General features: G+C 37.5%; 1 protein-coding gene across 1 annotated transcript; it reads right to left on the bottom strand.

Annotated features, from left to right (window-relative positions):
- Positions 1 to 813: 813 nt before the first annotated feature.
- Positions 814 to 10,033, bottom strand: c10h14orf28 (chromosome 10 C14orf28 homolog). Its single transcript, XM_026926912.3, has 5 exons — positions 9,841 to 10,033; positions 8,214 to 8,738; positions 6,183 to 6,272; positions 5,877 to 6,011; positions 814 to 3,219 (listed from the first exon to the last, which is right to left on the bottom strand). Exons 1-5 carry the CDS (start codon positions 9,909 to 9,911, stop codon positions 3,036 to 3,038), a joined length of 1,005 nt encoding a protein of 334 aa, XP_026782713.1. The 5' UTR covers positions 9,912 to 10,033; the 3' UTR covers positions 814 to 3,035.
- Between the last annotated feature and the right edge of the window lie 8,659 nt (positions 10,034 to 18,692).

Raw genomic sequence — 18,692 nt, 5'->3', positions numbered from 1 at the left:
GCAACAAGTGCTGCCTGATCAGTTAACAGAATAAACATCAACTGATTTTTTTATGAGGAAGTCATAAGAAAAGCATCAAAGATCAGCACGGTCTTACATCAGCAATAATTCTATTAATCATTCATGAGTAATACTGACTTTGGTCCCCTGAAAAACTCCTACATTCTTGTATGTACAATTTTAAGGAAAATATTCAGGGCGGTTTTACACGATTAGCTGATCGAATCATAAAAGGCAGATTGATGTTGAGAGAGTTAAAGAGAAAAACGTTATTATTTAAGGACATGAAATTAACCACGTACTATTTGCTAATAATAAATGTACTATTGATGTCATAATAATGTCATCTCATTATCGTTGTTTGCGCATACAAAGGAAAAAAAAACAAAAAAAACTATCACGCTGGCGTGATCTTGCATTTGCCATGCGTTTATGAAATGTCTCGTCTTGTTTGTTGCATGCAGTAATGACTCCTTGAAACTTTCTAACGATGCTTCTTTCTTTACGACGGTTTGTCCGATTTATTACGGCTTGGACGAAGGGACACCAACGGCCATATATGCATCTCATGTAATCTGAACACGTGAAACTGCAAAATGAAGGGATATTTGTGACGTTTTGTCGTTCTTGTTCTTAACTCCTGTCTTGTCACCACTCTCACCAAAGTGCTTGTTTTATGAGGGATAGCTGGACGAAATCAAAGGTGTGTGTGTTTTGGAGTTGATCCCAATGTCTAAAGAGTGTTGTGTGAAACTGATGTCAATGTCAACCACCTGGTTTCTTTCTTTCTTTTTTTTTTTTTTTTGATTTAAAAAAAAAAAAAAAAAAAAAAATTTCCATGGGTGTTTGGCTATTGTCTGAAGTGGGGTGATTATATTGATTTTTTTTTTCTTAAATGTACCTGTGGATTGTTACTGGAAGTAAAAAGATAAACCTTAATCAATAGATGCAGTATTTATTTTTCAGTTTAGCAAGCACTGAGAAAGAGAAAGAGAGAGAGAGAGAGAGAGAGCACACACATTTCTGCCAGTTTATTTAGCTGTGTGGTGCAGTTGTACCCAGTCGAAAAATAAATGCCTACTTCGAAAGGCAATCTGCTGTGTGCATTGTTGTTTTATTTTTTTAGTAACACATCATTGAACAAAGCTCCACAAAGTATCTACTATCAAATCCAGAATTATGAGTGATATTTTGATTTTAAAGGAAACTCCACCCTCATTAAACATGTATTGTTTATATTAAAATATTTGTGATATGCTTAGCAGGTCCAGAATTTGTAGGTTGATGTATTTCATTATTCCTGGGAAAAGTTAGCAGGTGCGTGACACCACGTGAGGACATTGCTAGCACAGTTATGCAATGCAGTGGAGTTTAATTTCAACAATCTCAAACATAACCATCAGGGTTGGGTGCTAACTCCTTAAAGACAAAAGACAAGTTTTTCTCGCTCACTGTTTTCCAGCGACGTTCAACGTCATATTGAGAAATCCAACACGGTCAAGTAATGGAGACCGTGCTAATGCTAGTTGAAACACTAGTCCAGAATACAACGCATCTCTACGAAGTTACTTTCTTGTTTGATTACTCACCATTCATTGGGTTTTTTTTCTCAAAACAAAACAATACAGCCAAAATAAGTGAGGAATTTTTTTTATTTTTTTATTAAAAGTAAGTGCAAAATTATTTAGGTAATAATTATAAATATAGTCATCTTTATGTAAACCAAATCGTGTACTGGAATTTAGAGAAAAAACAATTAAAAACTGACACACTATTACTCATACAGGCCAGAATTAGTTTTTAAAACTGTTACTTAATCAGATTTTATCACTGTACGGGTCACACACGTGTATTTAAGCTTTAATTAAGCTTTGAGGGATATATGAGAAAGAATGATAAGAAAAGTATAAAATTTAAACACAAGCCTTACTGCCAACAAACAAACAAACAAACAAAAAATAAGAGATACATCCGAATTCAGGGCTAGTATGTGATAACATTTTGTAGGAAAGCAGAACGTCTGTGAAATTCGTACACAAACTGAGCAAACGTAATTAAGTATATATTACAACATACATCAGCACAGAACTGTTATTTCATAATGAGGACAAAAAATTCGTCTTGCTTCCTGAGAAGTCGATTTGGCACTTTCTGCGACATCAGTTATATAACACTGTGCAAACTAACAGCTTTTTCTGGTGTTGATTAGTCACTTGCTCTATAGTCGGTCACACTTCTGGCTGTTTCTGAGTAACGTACTTAAAAACATTGCTGCCGTGTGCATCTGCTCGCATCACCAAAATAGCTGGATTCTATGAAGCTTTTAAAGCATCGCTGGATTGCAGAATGTCTTCTGATTTACTGGATCTTTGTGTTCACTGTCATTTTTTTTAACCACGCCTTTAGGAAACGGACATTTGTGCATGATTTGTTGGGTTTTTTTTCTATAGAGGAACGTTCTTACAGTTTCCCATACCGGCCCAGAACTATTACAGTCCATTTACAAATTCTTGGATTCCAAGCACAACCTAAAAAGTGAAGCTGTTTAACTCGGCTTTGCCGAATTATAGCATTTATTACAAAAGTATAAAGCATTATTTTGTAAAAGTAAAAAAAAAAAAAAAAGAGCTACAATTTATCCCTAGAATTACAGAAAAGCCAGAATACTAACAAAATATTTGCAGTCTTTAATAGAGAATGTTCGTAATAAAAGTATTGGTGAGTTAACTGACTAAATATACAGCAAGGATTACCTTGACTACATTAACAAGGCAAGGACACAGAAAAGAGGGAAAGGAGGAGAATCCAAAGACTTTGTGATGATGCTTTAACCCTTTCCAGGCTTCTGTCTTATTCTGACGCAGAGTTTTATCTGCAGTGTAGCTGTAAGTTTCCATTCCAGCCAAACAACACTCATACCTGATATAACTCATTTGAAGGCTGAGACAAATTGAATAAACAAGTGGCATCAGGTGTGGCTTGCATCTTGGCTGGAACGAAAAGACTGGACACGTCCGCGCTGAAGGATGCACGTGTCATTTTTCATGAGATCGGACATACACCAGGGAGGACAGAAGCAGCAGCTCCGGTGGTTTGTTCAATAAGATCAAGTTGTCACTCCGAAGCCCGTCGTAGTGCATCCAGTACCCGTCGATTTGGAACGCTGCAGAGTAGTGATGTTCCTCCCTGTTGAAGAGAGTGGCACCCTCTAGAGAGTACCTGGGGGGGAGAACATATCGACATTACAATGTTGGTTTCATTGTTACTACGATGATGAATAAAAATATATCTCGGCTAAATATCATTGAAAAGTCTGCTTGAACTGATTAGGCATAATAAACCTCTCTGAGAAGTGATCTGAGATCAGAGTAGGAGTGGCAAAGCTTATTTCAAGTGTGCCATCTGCCTCCCTGTGCCACACGTCTAACCACGCCCCTCGTATAGTTTTAGTATTAAGACAATGTCACAATATATAAGAGGAACACATGTATACCTGCTAATTTCTGCAGTTACCTAATCAGTAGCAATGCAGTGCATAGAATCATGCAGATACGGGTCAAGAGCTTCAGTTAATGTTCACAATAAGTATCATGTGACTTCAACCGTGGCATTGTTGTCGGTACCGGAAGGGCTGGTATGAGTATTTCAGAAACTGCTGATCTCCTGGGACTTTCACACACAACAATCTCTAGAGATCACACAGAATGGTGCGAAAAACAAAAACCATTGCGTGAGCGACAGTTCTGTGGGTGGAAACGCCTTTATGATAAGAGAGGTCAGAGGAGAATGGCCAGATTGGTTGGAGCTTCCAGGAAGGATATAGTAACTCATATAATCACTCTTTACAACCGAGGTGAGCAGAAAAGCATCTCAGGACGCACAAAACATCAAACCTAGAGGTGGATGCGCTACATCAGCAGAAGACCACATCAGGATCCAGTCCTGTCAGCCAAGAACAGGAATCTGAGGCTATCATGGGCACAGGCTCATCAAAGCTGGACAGTTGAAGACTAGGAAAAAAAAAATCACCTGGTCTTTTTCCAGTCTTCAACTGTCCAGTTTGGGTGAGTCTATGCCCAGTCTATGCCCTGACTGTTTTTATGCATATTGCTGCTGCTACATGATTGGCAGGATTGCCACACGACCCATATATCATGAACCAAAAACCACAGTTCCAGACACTAGGGCTTGGGAATCAACATCACGTTGTGATGCATTGTGGGATTAATCTGCCATAATGTCTGGGCCGCCTTCTCCTTCACATTATCTGCTCCACTTAGGCACTGCATATAAACTGTGTATTTTATTTACCATGTCATGGGAGAGCCTCACACATCCAGAACATTATACTAATAAACCTTTCAGGGAGGCAACATTAGGGAAAACAACATTTCTAAAAATGTAATTAGTCAATCCATAGTCAGGAAACTACCAGGAGAATATATAATAAACTCAGGAAACAAATGCAATGAACCTTTGAAGCTGATAATGCGCTCATTCAGACGCAATTAGATGAACACAGTTTATCTAATCTGTTAAAGCTTTCATCACATTCGTTGTGGACTATGGAAATATAAATAACTATGTAATCGTGTTAACATAAGTAGCGCGACTGAAGTTGAGACAGACAGTACAGGACACAACATTTTACATTCTCACAAATGTAATTAAAGTAAATTACGGAGAAGTATTCAACAAACACCTTCCAATTCATAGGAAGCAAATTAAGCAAATTAAGCAAATTACCAGGAGCTACTCTGATATTTTTCAGAAAGTAACGGTTCTGCTGAAACCCAAGCCATTTGGTGTACTCTGCATCACCTCAGAGAGGTTATTGCTCCCTTCTTTTTTCGCCAAATAGAACTGTAAAGAAACTGCACAAATTTTTAATATGAATATCATGATGGTCTCACAAAATAGGGCAATAGAAAAGAAATCTGTCCGGAGATTACGACTGTCCAAATCGCCCAACTGTCCGGAGATTACGACAATGACAATTTATTTATAGAGCACAATTAAAAACAGTAAACTGTCGATCAGTGTGCTGTACAAAAAAAAAAGAATAAAACAGCCTAAACAAAATAAAATACAACGAGAACAAACATAGTTAATTAAAAGCCTTGGTGAAAAGATAAGTTTTTAATTGAGATTTAAAAGATATCAGATTCGGAGCTGTTCTATTATGCAGGGGTAGACCATTCCAGCATTCTGAACCATTTGCAATTGTGACAAAGATTTACAATAATCCAAGTGTGAGGACACAAATCACCCTCTCAAAGTCATTAAACGAAAGAAATGGCTTGACTTTGGCCAGAAATTACGAGTTCGAATATTGATGCCATAGCCATTCACCGCCAGGAGTCCAAGAGGGCTAAACTGGTGGTGCTCTCTGAGTGGGAGGGATGGAATACTCTCTCCCCTGTCAATCACAGCGACACTAGCCAGTTGTGAGCTTGGGTATGCGGAAGAGGGTAGATAGCACAGATGTGTTTGTATTCACCCTCCGTGGTCGATAGCTGTTGGCCAAGACCAAATTTAAAACCTGTATCTAGACTGTTAGTAGATTAGTTAGCAGTGGTCATGCCTCCAAAGTATGCTGGATCAGCGCAGTGTGACGTCGCATACCTGAAAAAGGTTTTGTGACTAATGATAAATATTATACTTTACTGTACTTCTTAGCATTTTAATACTTTTGCTACTTCTTTTATGCTGCTTTTCATTTAAACAGTGCTTTGTTTTACACTAACTTTTTTTTTTAAATGAGGATCAAAAAGTAGCATTCAAAAATAATCACTGTTCAACTCAGCAACGACGTTAAACCATTAAAAAAAAATCATATGGCGGAAATGAGATGTGGAGAAAATCAGGAAAAACACCTGTGATCGGACAAAGCCAAATGGTATGGAACATAGGAAAGGTCCTCTGATTTCCACATCTGCATGTTAAGGATGATGAAGGGAGGAGCACCGTGGCAGAACTCTCTCTGGGAGAACTCTCTTAGCCCTTTACACCTGCAAAGGCAACAGCAAAATAGCAAAATAGAAATCACTATAATGTACTAACAGGAAATGAACAGATTAAGTACAAAAAAATTTTTTTCTTTGGATAGACAAGGATTCTTCACAAGGGTTCTAGATTTTTTTTTTCTAAGAGTGTATCTCGGACCAATAATTATACTTCACCCATATTCTTGGCAGAGGATTATCTTTGGACAGAAGAACTCATCGACTGCAGACTGAATAGGATCTCTATCAGGAAGCTCATGTGGGGGGCTGTGGAGAGAGAAAGTTAGCAGAGAAAACCACTGTGGCACTGGAAATCTTATCAAATCTCCCATGCTACTGCTGACAGTAGAAAATTGCATATATAAATTACATACGTTATCATATACTATCCTTTTTTTTTTAAAGTTTAAGCACCTCCATGACATCTGGGCTAGCAGCTGGACGACAATAACCACTAAAGTCTAGACATTTATTCCTGTAATACGCAAAGGTGCTGACATTTACACTCGGACTACAAGTGATCTTCTACAGTTGCGATCATAAGTTTACATACGCCTTGCAAAATCTGCGAAATGTAAATATTTTAAACAAAAATAAGCGAGATCATAAAAATTGCATTTTGTTTTTATTAGTACTGCCCTGAATAAGCTATTTCACATAGCAGATGTTTCCATATAGTCCACAAGACACAATAATAACTGAATTTACACAAAAGAACCAGTTCAAAAGTTTACATACACTTGATTCTTAATACTGTGTGTGTTACCTGGATGATCAAAGACTGTTTTTATGTTTTGTGATAGTTGTTCACGAGTCCATTGTTTGTCCTGAGCAGTTAAACTGCCCACTGTTCTTCAGAAAAATCCTCCAGGTCCTGCACATTCTTTGCTTTTCCAGCATCTTCTGCATATTTGACCCCTTTCCAACAGCAGCTATATGACCAAATGATAACACTTAGGACAACTGAGGGAATCAAACACAACTATTACAAAAGGTGCAAACATTCACTGATACTCAAGAAGGCAACATGATACATTAACAGCCAGGGGGGTGTAAACTTTTGAATAGGGTGATTGGTGTAAATTGTTATTATTTTGCTTTCTGGGACCCATGTAAATATCTTATGTAGTTTCTGAAGGGTAGTACTAAATGAAAAAAAAAAAAAAAAGATCTTTAAACAAAATAATAACAATTTACACTGATCATCCTGCTCAAAAATTTACACCCCCCAGCTCTTAATGTATCATGTTGCCTTCTTGAGAATCAATGAATGATTCTGTAAATTTGTGTAAATTCAGTTATTATTGTGTCTTGTGGACTATTGTGGACTATTTCACTGTTATGTGAAATAGTTTATTCAGAGCAATACTAAATAAAAACAAAACATAATTTTTATAATCCCTCTTAATTTTTTTAAATTATTAATTATGTATGTATTAATGTATTACATGTAAACATATGTAAACTTATGACCCTAACTGTGTAAGTGAAAGCAGGGCAGAGCAACATTATGACTGAGTTCATGATGAGGAGCCAAAACAGACCTTTAGAAGGCCACCTTAAAGTCTTTTTGTATCAGCACTAGACAGCTGAGCCTTATTTTCATCAGACAGGGTATCAAGGGGAGCAATGAACACAACAGCAAAACTGAAGTACAGACCATCAGAGAACTAAAGCAGCGTTATTGGTAGGGATCTCATGTTTAGAAAGAAGCCATGGTAGTTAAACTACTGATGTTTAAAAAGCCCATTTGAATGATCATACAATTTAAAAAATTATAAATGAAATCTGTGACTATATTCAATACTTTAATGTTGTTTGTTCCAGTAACAAAAATTCAAACGCCTTTATAAAAAAAAAAATCCTGCAGCTAACAGCTCTAATGTGAACGTGCTTGTTTAGTTTTTCTTCTTAAAATTATCTTGTATTTCTTAATGGTCAGCTGGGGAAACTAAGCCTTGTGGTACTTGTTTTGCCATCAGCTGCTCAAACTACTAAATGGATTACACTGGATTGCATTCTGTCTCACTAATAATTCCCTTTGGATTAAATCTTCTGTATCATCTCTAAACACTCCAGCACAAAGATCAAGTGATGTATGAAGTATGAAGTATTATGAGCATTTGTTTACTGTTTCTGAGCCTGAACTATATAAAAATTATATCTGTTTACTCATACACTCATCAGGGTTTACAATGCTACACTCACTTGATATTTATGGTGTTCTGAAGGAGCTCCTGGAAACGAGACGGACAGCAACAGTTGGTGCAATAGCTCTCCTGAATGGTAGACATCAGGTTCTCCAGATTTTTGGTAAAGTTCTCATGCTCGTTGCCGAAAAGGTCGATCTCCAGAGCGGCTTGATGGATCTCGGAGCGGTACTGACGCTTAGACATCCTGTCCCAGATCCACAAAATCTTGACTGTGGTGTAATCGTAGGAGTCCATCAGATAGAGAAAGTGCTCCACAAAGCGCTTCCCCAAGAACAAACCCACTTCCCGGCGGAAGGTCTGATTATCCCGCAGGATGACGTACAAAAGCATGAGGAAGCCATCGATGGTGCAGGTGTTTTTCAGATTGATTTTAACGTACAGGGGTATGCAAGAGATGGCCTTCTGACCTGCCCGTATCGTGTACACGCCACCCCATGGGAGCACAGGCCTCCAGAAAGAGCAATACTCCGCCTCATTGTTCTTGATCAAAGCACGGATCTCTTCGATCAAGGTTTTGGTCCTGTAAAAATGTTAAATTCATATGAATTAGCAGATTGAAACAATAGTAGTGAGCAATCTCTAGTGTTAACAACAAATTTAAGTCATGCTGAAAGTAAATATGGGAGGTTATAGTGACTAGAGTTAAAGCTCATAAAGATTATTAAGAGCACAATATCATTAAAGAGTGTGTTCAAACATGCTTAGTCAACTCGACAACAGTTGTATACTTTCCCCTGCATCAAATATGACCTCTGGCCTGCTGGTGAACAAGCGCACTATTCTGTAAAGAGCAGGGCAAAATAACAGGACATTTTTATTACCGTTATCTCTGACAGATCTGACTTAAGTGACTTATCAGATGAATCACGAATCAAAATAAAATCAAAATTTTAATATTCTGATATAATAATCTTTCTTCTCTCTGATTATTTAATTGAGTACAAACAGAAATCACACTCCGAAGGATTTTCCCAATTAAAATATAACTTGCAAGTGCAGTATACAAACTTCCCCATCAACATTTTTAAAGGTGCATTAGGTAATACTTAAAGATTACACAAGTGGAGATGAATAAGATTTGAATGATTGTTTTAGTCATTAACCCCACCCTCATTTCCACTCATGTACACAAAGCTCCGCCCACAAAACTTACAGCAAAACTCTAAGTTAGAAGCCTGACAAGAGGACAAACAAAAGATAAACAAACTTTCCGGACCGGAAGGCAGGCTTCCAAACTGCTTTTTTTTTCCAGCTACGTAATACACTTGTTCTGAGACAATGGATTAAATAATTATTTTTAGTCATTTCTACATAATTTCCCACATTATTTGTACTAGTAAGAAATTAAAAATGTTGACTGTTGTACCTTTAAGCATGAGAAGCTTCACATTAGTGAAGGAAAACAAACAGGCAAGCTGCACTAATCAGTTTAAGAGATTTGTGACACATGAGTAGCTAAACGTGAGGGCTAATGCAATATTTTTTTCCCCAATAATGCAATATAATCGAGCATTAGATAGCAGGTATAAAATGTAAATAATGGAGATCTGATCTGCTCCAGCTTAGCATAGCCACCTAGCTAGAGTTTCACGTCTGAAATGTCACTAAGTTTGTGCTTTTACCTCTCAATCTGCACACCAGACTCTGACGTCACGTCCTCTATGTCTTTTAAACAGCACACATCCCTCTCCATAGTTCTCTGGTTTTCATGTCTTGAAATGACCAAATGCCCCCGGCGTAGTCTTTACCCCAACTGAGCACAAAACATGGCATCTGTGTTTTCACAACATCCTGTGAAGTGTCGAGTGGACACGCCCACCAGGCCAGTGACTCACCGAGTGGGCGTGGCTTAGTGCAGGCTGCAGGCTGTACCCGAAAGAACAGGAAGTTGCTCGAATCTCGAAATTTATTTTGCAGTGTGAACACAGGTGTAGAATAGTGTATGGATAGTGTGTGTATGTGTGTGTGTGTGTGTGTGTGTGTGTGTGTTTCCATGCACACATCAGGAGGTATAGAAAAGCAAAAAATTGGAGTTAAAATGTGTGTGCCATTCTAGCGAGGTGTATTTCGGCTCTTTTCAGTGAGTCATTTGAGATCATTTGGCTCAGAGTCGACTCTTCCGGCTCCCAAACGACTCACTGCTATTTTTTTTCTCTAAACCGGTCAAAGTTCAATGTTTTGACCTGTGATTACTCTTCTTTGCCCATGACTGAAATTGCTTTAAGAAATGATCTAAAATATATATATTTTAAAGGAGTTGTTTAACATTTTCATTATTAAAAAGTCCTTCAGTTACAGGTGTGATTAAGGAATAGCAGTGATGTTCCATATGTTTTCTTTTTCATTGTTTGCTTTTAATTTGCTGGAATCATTATGAGTAATGTATTGTGGGCGTGGCCCCGTGGGTTTCCTACCACACCCACAAACCTGCTGGTAGGTGAGTTGGGTTAGGGTTAGGGTTTAGTCTAAATTGTCCCCAGTGTGTGTGTGTGTGTGTGTGTGTGTGTGTGTGTGTGTGTGTGCGCGCGTGCATAGTGCCCTGCAGTGGATTGGGTTATCATTCAGGGTCCACTGACCAGGACATTGCAATATTTTGCATTTCTGTTTGTAGTATGTAGTAAGGATGAGACCTTAATAAATATAATTTGGGAAATTAAAGTGAAAAATTATTTTTATGGTAGACCTTGTCATACATGGGCACAAAATTATTTTTTTCCCCATTTTTAACACCTCATAGATCAGGAAGTTTGAGTTCTTTCAGATGTATGCCTAGTAGCTAAAAACAAACAAACAAACAAACAAACAACAAAAAAAAACCTGTAACATGAGTAATAGATATGAAAATTTGAAAGATATCATATGTACTTTAGTGTGGAAATATAGAGGGCCAAATTTGCTCCAATGCACATTTATTTGTTTGTTTGTTTGTTTGTTTGTTTGTTATTATTATTATTATTATTGTTGTTGTTGTTGTTGTTGTTATTTGTTTCAGCTTGAACTGGCAAATATGCAACTGTAGTTTTATTTTAGACGTTAAAGACTCCTTATCCTAGACAGTAATCCCTGAAAAGTTCATGCATCTGGCATGAACAGTTCAAAAGTAATGATTTATGGAACTTTGTAATTTTTCTGTAGCATATCTCACAAACTATTGCAGATACAAGCCTGAAATGTTGCACACTGTTTACTAGGAACAGTGACATTATTTCCAGAAAGTATGAAACATATCTGAGATGGTCAGTCAGGACGCCTCTGGTGAGTTGACATGGATTGAGCCAGAGGTAGTTATGGGCTATTTGTGTACATTCGTGACATATAGTCCCAATTAATGTTCAGTTGTTGGGGGTATAGTGGCTTAGTGGTTTGCACTTTTGTCTCGCACCTCCAGGGTTGGGGGTTCGAATCCTGCCTCCGCCCTGTGTGTGTGGAGTTTGCATATTCTCCCCATGCTTTGGGAGTTTCCTCCTGGTACTCTGGTTTCCTCCCCCAGTCCAGCAACGTGTGTTATAGCCTGACTGGCATTTCCAAATTGTCCGTAGTGTGTGAATGGGTGTGTGTGCGATTGTGCCCTGTGATGGGTTGGTACCCTGTCCAGGGTGTCCCCTGCCTTGTTCACTGAGCCCCCTGGAACAGGCTCCAGGCTCCCTGCGACCCTGTGTAGGAAAAGCGGTGCAGAGAATGGATAGATGGATGTTCAGTCATGACTAAGGTTTTATCGCCCTCTCTCGGGCACAAATGGAAACTGTCTCAGATGTACTGAAATTTGAACTGTAAATGCTGCATGTGCATGTTGTTCCAAATTACTAATGATATTCTATTTTAATATTTCTCATTACATTTGTCCTGATTTTACAAAGTAACAATTTAAACCAGTGTTTTTTATCTCACAGTCCATAAAATGTGTTCCAAAACAATAAAGATTGTCCATTCACAGTTAGATGGTGCACACAGTGTTGAAAAAAGAAGCAAAAAACAATGTTTTGTAGTGATTTCGTGTAACTGATGGGTGAAGCTGGCTGAGGGGGTTAATGTGGAATCCTTTCACGTCATCACACTCATTTCTGAGAGAAGACAAAGGTGCCAAAGATCTGCCAAGTTTCCCATACACTTGTTTTCCTCTTCATCTTTTCATTTGTATCATGAAAAAATGAATAAAAGTAAATAAAATGAGGACATTTTTGGTATACTCTCAGCATGTTGTAAATGTGTTTGTGATTGTTTCTATTCCAGAGCATGGGGAGCCCATTAATCCGGAGGAGATAAACAGTGTGTGAGCAATCAAGAAACCAGCATGCAGAAACCCCCAGGCATCATTGAGGACAAGATTAAAAAAAAAAAAAAATCATGGCAACACTTTAATTCTCTATTGTACCTCCATCACTTCTGCATTTCATGAATCTCACAAAATCTTAGCACTTACATGCATAATTTATTCTCATTATTTTAGAGAGAAACTCATCAAACTACCAAATATAACTGAGAAACACAGGGGTAAAGACAGGAGGATGATCTCCTTTGTGTATTCTTCATTCTCTTTATTCTACTTCCTTATTCTCAAAATAAACTTAACCTGCCCAGTAACACAGATGGCTAGACTTAGTTCTCAGTATTTAAGGAGGTCTTGTCTTAACACAGATAACTAGACTAATATTTAAGGAGGCAGTTGTTAAACTGAGAGATAAACTTTTGTATATTTGTGTATAGTATGTGTATTTCTTTTTATTTTTTATGATGTGAATAAAACCTTTTGTCTGTAGCAACTGAAAGTAAAACACAGGAAGTTAGTGTTCATAGTGTTATGATTTGCATATTAATAATGAGACAGCAATCAGATTTCAATATGTTTAACCAGAGACTAATTTGACTACAAGTGTAAATGCATTTGGTTATAATCTTATCAGGATACAATTCAGATGCAAGAAGCATGAAATGACTAGGAGGAATCTCAAACTTGGTATGATATTAATATTTCATGGACACCAGCACAATGAAATATTCAGGTCAGAAAGACATTTGCTTTAGTGCCAGTCTGCTTCCTGTAACAGATTCCTTTTACCTCTATTGTTGCAGTTCTGGAAAGGGTTTAAATCCACCTCATGATTCCTGAAAACACTTTCAAATCATGATCAAGGAATTGGCACAGTTCTATTACCACAAAGATTATTTAATGTTTTAAGATATTTTCAGTCCTAAAAGTTGATAGTGTGAAAATATTTTTAATCGTAAAATTAAAATGGTGTATTTGTAATTGTAAAATTGGTTTCTACACTGAAAAAAAAAATTCAGTGATTCAGTAAATATGACAATTTTATGTGATTTTTACACAAAACAACAACTTATTAGAATTTCTTAAATGCTTTAAGTTCTGTACTAAATTAATTCACTTAAATATGTGGCTAAAATCCAAAGTATATATTTTACTTACTGTGTTAAATTTAATATTATTTGACAAGTGTTCACAAAACTGGAAAAAAAAAAAAATTAACGTTTACTTGAACTGATTGCATACTAAAGGGGGGCGTGGTTTCTGAACTCATATTTGTTCATACGCTGATCAGCCATAACATTAAAACCACTGACTGGTGAAGTGAATAACATTGATTATCTTGTTACAATGGCACCTGTCAAAGGTCTAGTGGTGGGATAAATTAGGCAGCAAATGAACAGTCAGGAAAAATGGGCAAGTGTAAGAATCTGAGTGACTTTCACAAGGGCCAAATTGTGATGGCTAGATGACTGGGTCAGAGACCAGATCTCCAAAACAGCAGGTCTTTTAGGGTGTTTCTGGTATGCCGTTGTTAGTACCTACCAAAAGTGGTCAAAAGAAGGACAACAAGTGAACTGGCGACAGGGTCATGAGTGCCCATGCTGACCCTGATCTCCAAATTCCCCAGATCTCAATCTGCTCAAGCATCTGTGGAATGTGCTGGACAAACAAGTCTGACCCATAGAGGCCCCACCTCGCAACTTACAGGACTTAAAGGATCTGCTGCTAATGTCTTGGTGCCAGATACCACAGCACACCTTCAGAGGTCTTGTGGAGTCCGTGCCTCAAGAGACACAATTTTAGGCAGGTGGTTTTAATGTTATGGCTGATCGGTGTACGTGTTCACGGAAAGTTAAACTGATTGAATTTTGAGCTTTATAGATGGCTTGTTTTCAATATTTCTTGTTTTGTGTTGGCTTTAAGGCCTAAGGCTAGTGTATTATGAAATATTTTGAAAAGTCAAGTGTTTTGGAAGAGTTCTTGGTTCACCCTCTTTGTGTTTCACAGTCAGGTGTACGGTGTGTTTGTGTGTACAGAGCAGTTGGTTAAATAACCATGAGGTATTCTACCAATTTAGCCTTAAAGAATCCTGATGTAAGTGCATTTTAGTGCTAACATTAGTGGGAACCATTAAGCAGTAATGATGTACTTTATGCAGTTTTGAAGTTTATGTAATTTGTTTTAACTCAACTTTGAGAACAAATTACTTATAAAAAAGAAAGCTACTAGTGAAATTTACTTTTCTATGAGAATAATCCTTGGTGCTATGTAAACTTTAAAATATGCTTAGTTAAATTTACTAAGATTTTTTGTGTGAAAATTGTTACCACACTTTTCTTGAGTAAATTACACTCCAATATTTTTTTCAGTGCAGTTTTTAAAACGCCTTGGAAAGGCCAAAGTTTGGACAGAATTGGGCAATCACATCCTATATTGTAATAATAAAAATGTATGACAATTTGCTGTATAATACCTAATTACAGACATTAATGCCAAGTGCTTAGCTGTTGAGTATTAGGGTGTACATTAATGCAGTATCACTGTGCTAATACAAGGAAATAAAAAAAAAGTCAGTTTTAAAAAAATGTTTAAGCAGTTTTCCTAATAACTGAAGCCTTGCATTGCTGCTTCCTTGTTGTATGGCATTAAATGTTGTCCTCTTTGAAATGATAAAATGTCAGAAACATCTCTGTTTAAACTCTTTAAGACTCTTTAAAACAAAGTTTTACAAGGATTAGAAGAAAAGGAAAAATCACACTTGCACACACTAGTTCTAATTGCCAGGTATAAAGGTTTTTTTTGTTAAATCTGACGAGAAATTGGCAAATAAGAAGCAATTTCTATGTCTACTATGCTATGCCTACATTGTGAGATTGAGTTCTCCATGGGTCTGTATGTGACTTTAGGGCTGATGGTAGTGATCTAGTTAGCTCAAAACAAGGCTTAACTGAAAGTGTTAGGGTTTTTCATTACAAATTTTTCATACATTCAAGCCAACAAGTATGGTTTCCTTAGGGATAGTGACGTTTTCCTATTTCCTAGCCGTGTACTAACAGTAAAGTTGTCATCTTGTGAGCTCATGTGTGAAGCCAATAAAAGGCCATCGCTACTTCATGCTTATTGTCTTTCCCATTGTTGTCTTGCCAAGAAGTGGAAGAAATGGATTCAAGATGAAAAGAAGCACTTAAAAATCCAATGGCATGCACCCTGCTTGATGGTAACTTTTGTATTGATTTATCTGTCTTCACCACTGACTAAAAGAGCAGACATGTGGCCTGTTGTTTGTGTTGACATGGGTAAAGGACGTGACTGAACAGGCATGAACTGGCCAAGAGGCACCTTCTTCCATTAAATGCCATTCAACACGCTCTATGGCCACCTCCTGGGTGGCACTAAGAAGAGTGTCATCTGTGAAGTGGTGACCATTCACATTCCCCTTAGTCTACAGAGTAAATGTTGTGTCATTACACAGCATGTGCTCTGTGGTGAGTCTGAGTGACTCTCGTCTTCCATTGGGAACATTATCTGACCCTGAGTGATTCTTATCCTCTTTAGAAAATAGCATCAGTAATTTGAGTGATTCTCATGCTCAGTAGAGTACAGTAATGGGACTCTGACAGTATTGTCCTCAACTAAGATAAGTATCAGTGCTTGAGTGATTGTCATCTGCAGATACCTCTATATATACAGCCTGATTTCTGTCCATAGCATTGGAAAATGTTCTTTTAATCTGGTGACTAAAATAGCTTAACTCCAATACAGACTGTGTGTGACAATTTCTGAGGAGAGATGTGCATGTAGTTCTTCATGCTCAAAAAGGATGCACAGAGCTGTTCAGATATGTGTTGAAAAAGAAGATATTAAACATGATACACATGATGATACACATGATTATAGCATGATTCCACTCTCTAAGGGTGATATGGGAAAAGGACATTCGGTGTCCTTTTAGTAAGGAGGAGTGGTCATCTGTTTTTTGCAAAGGGTGCTTCAATTTCGGCTCATGAACAAAGTTTTATATTTATCCATAGGACTTATTTAACACAAAATTTTCCCCAACACCTCTCAGTTATGTTTTAAGTGTAAAGCAGCCACTGGTACTGTGATTCATACATTTTGGGATTGTGAAAAGATTAAGAACTACTGGAAAGAGATTCACAGAATTATACAAAAGATTATTGGAAAGACTTTTACCATGTCTCCAATTGTAATAAGATAAGATAAGATGTTCTGGTACACTTATGGGACTTTCTTAATGAAGATAAGATAAGATGTTCTGGTGCACTTGGTCTTCTCTTTGGGACTTTCTTAATGAAGGCAAATGACTTTTATTCCATGCACTATTGTACCATTATTTATATATCTTAATTATTATTATTATTATTGTTATTATTATTATTATTATTATTACTTGTTCTTTCTCTGGTATGCCCTGTTCCTACCTAGAATTAAAAAAAACAGTAGTTATGTATAATTTTGAGGTAAGATTTTTTTTTAATTACAGTTACTGTGCTGCATGTGAAAGAAGCTTAGGAAATCTGATTCATCTTACCTTTTCAATAATAATAATACTAACTAATAACCACCAGTGAGCCAACCAGGGAGCTGTGCTGCAATGTCAAAGCTGCCAGCTCAACCAATAACCTCACTTCAGAACCTTGGAGAGCATCTGGTTATGGGGCCTCAGACCTAAGCCAAGTTCAATTTTACCGAGTATAATTTTCTTGCCAACTGTTTTTGCTTTTATTTTATTGTATGGCAGTGATAACCTACACTGAGTGGTCATACACTATTAATCATATTCAATTCAATTCATGTAGTGGTCATACACTATTAATCATATTCAATTCAATTCATTTCTATTTTATTTGTATAGCTCTTTTATGAATGGACATAATCACATAGCAGCTTTACAGAAATCCTGATGTGGATTTATATTTAGGTCCATAATGAAAGGTCCAAAGGCTAGAGTGGCAATGAAAAAAGTCCGTGAGATGACATGAGGAAGAAACCATCCTCTTCTGGGTGACATCAGATAGTGGGATTGTAAATCATTACTCTTATACTGTATAAGTGTGTACTATTAAGTCAAACAGCAGCAAGTGTGTTGAAAAGATGTTCAGTATGAGCATAGTCTTTATGATTACAACAGCAGTTCTTAGGCACAAGTCTACCAGGGTCTTAGGTTTACATAAGGAAGAGACTTGGACGCAAAATGTTATGATTAAAAGCAAGTGAGATAAATGCTCATGTTAGATAAATAAATATCATGGTACACCGGACCTGTCTCAAAAACACCACGTTAAACCTTAATTTGATGCTTGATTCTTTTTTTAAAGCATATTATACACTGCATATGGGGACACACGGTGGTTTAGTGATTAGCCCTGTTGCCTCGCACCTCCAGGGCTGGGGGTTTGAATCTCACCTCCGCTCTGTGTGTGTGGAGCTTGCGTGTTCTCCCCGTGCTTCAGGTGTCTCCTCCTGGAACTCCGGTTTCCTCCCCCAGTCTAAAGACATGCGTTGTAGGCTGATGATTGGCATTTCTAAATTGTCCATAGTGTGGGAATGTGTGTGTGTTTATGCAGTTGTGCCCTGTGATGGATTGGCATCCCATCCAGGGTATCCCCCTGCCTTGTGCCCCAAGTAGGCTCCAGGTTCCCTTGAGACCATGTGTAGGATAAGCGATAGAGAGAAAGGATGGATATTGTATATATTTTGTAATTTATTTTAATTTATTTATTTTTTTGCCTGCACAGTGATGCAGGGGGTAGCATTGCCCCCTCACATCTCCACAATCCTGGGTTTGAACCTGAACTCTGGTTATACTGTCTACATGGAGTTTTGGATGTTCTTCACATGGGTTTCCTCTGTGTTCTCTGGTTTCCTCCCACTGTCCAAAAACATGCTGGCTACACTAATGTGCTCCTAGGTGTAAATGAGTGTGTGACTGTGTGTGCATTGTGTGTGTGCACAGTGCCCTGTGATGGGACTAGTGTCCCATCCTTTCACCCAGGGACATCCACTGCAACCCTAACCAGAATAAAGTTAAATAAGAAAATGTACAATGCATTTTTTAAAAAATAAACCTGATTTCTAATCTATAAACTTGGCTAATTTGCTGTTTAGAGCCAGGGAAGTCTGTGTAAACAGGCAATTATTTATTTATTTATTTTTTTTTTTGCTAGGGATGTAATTTCCAAGATA

Source organism: Pangasianodon hypophthalmus, chromosome 10, assembly GCF_027358585.1.
Source record: "Pangasianodon hypophthalmus isolate fPanHyp1 chromosome 10, fPanHyp1.pri, whole genome shotgun sequence".
Classification (NCBI taxonomy): domain Eukaryota; kingdom Metazoa; phylum Chordata; class Actinopteri; order Siluriformes; family Pangasiidae; genus Pangasianodon; species Pangasianodon hypophthalmus.
This window is presented reverse-complemented; position numbering and strand designations above follow the sequence as displayed.

Coding starts and splice junctions, on each gene's coding strand:
- c10h14orf28 (XM_026926912.3), bottom strand. CDS start 9,911: ATGGAGAGGGATGTGTGCTGTTTAAAAGACATAGAGGACGTGACGTCA. Junction 8,739..9,840: donor TCTGGTGTGCAGATTGAGAG/GTAAAAGCACAA, acceptor ACATTTTTACAG/GACCAAAACCTTGATCGAAG. Junction 6,273..8,213: donor CAGAACACCATAAATATCAA/GTGAGTGTAGCA, acceptor CTCTCTCCACAG/CCCCCCACATGAGCTTCCTG.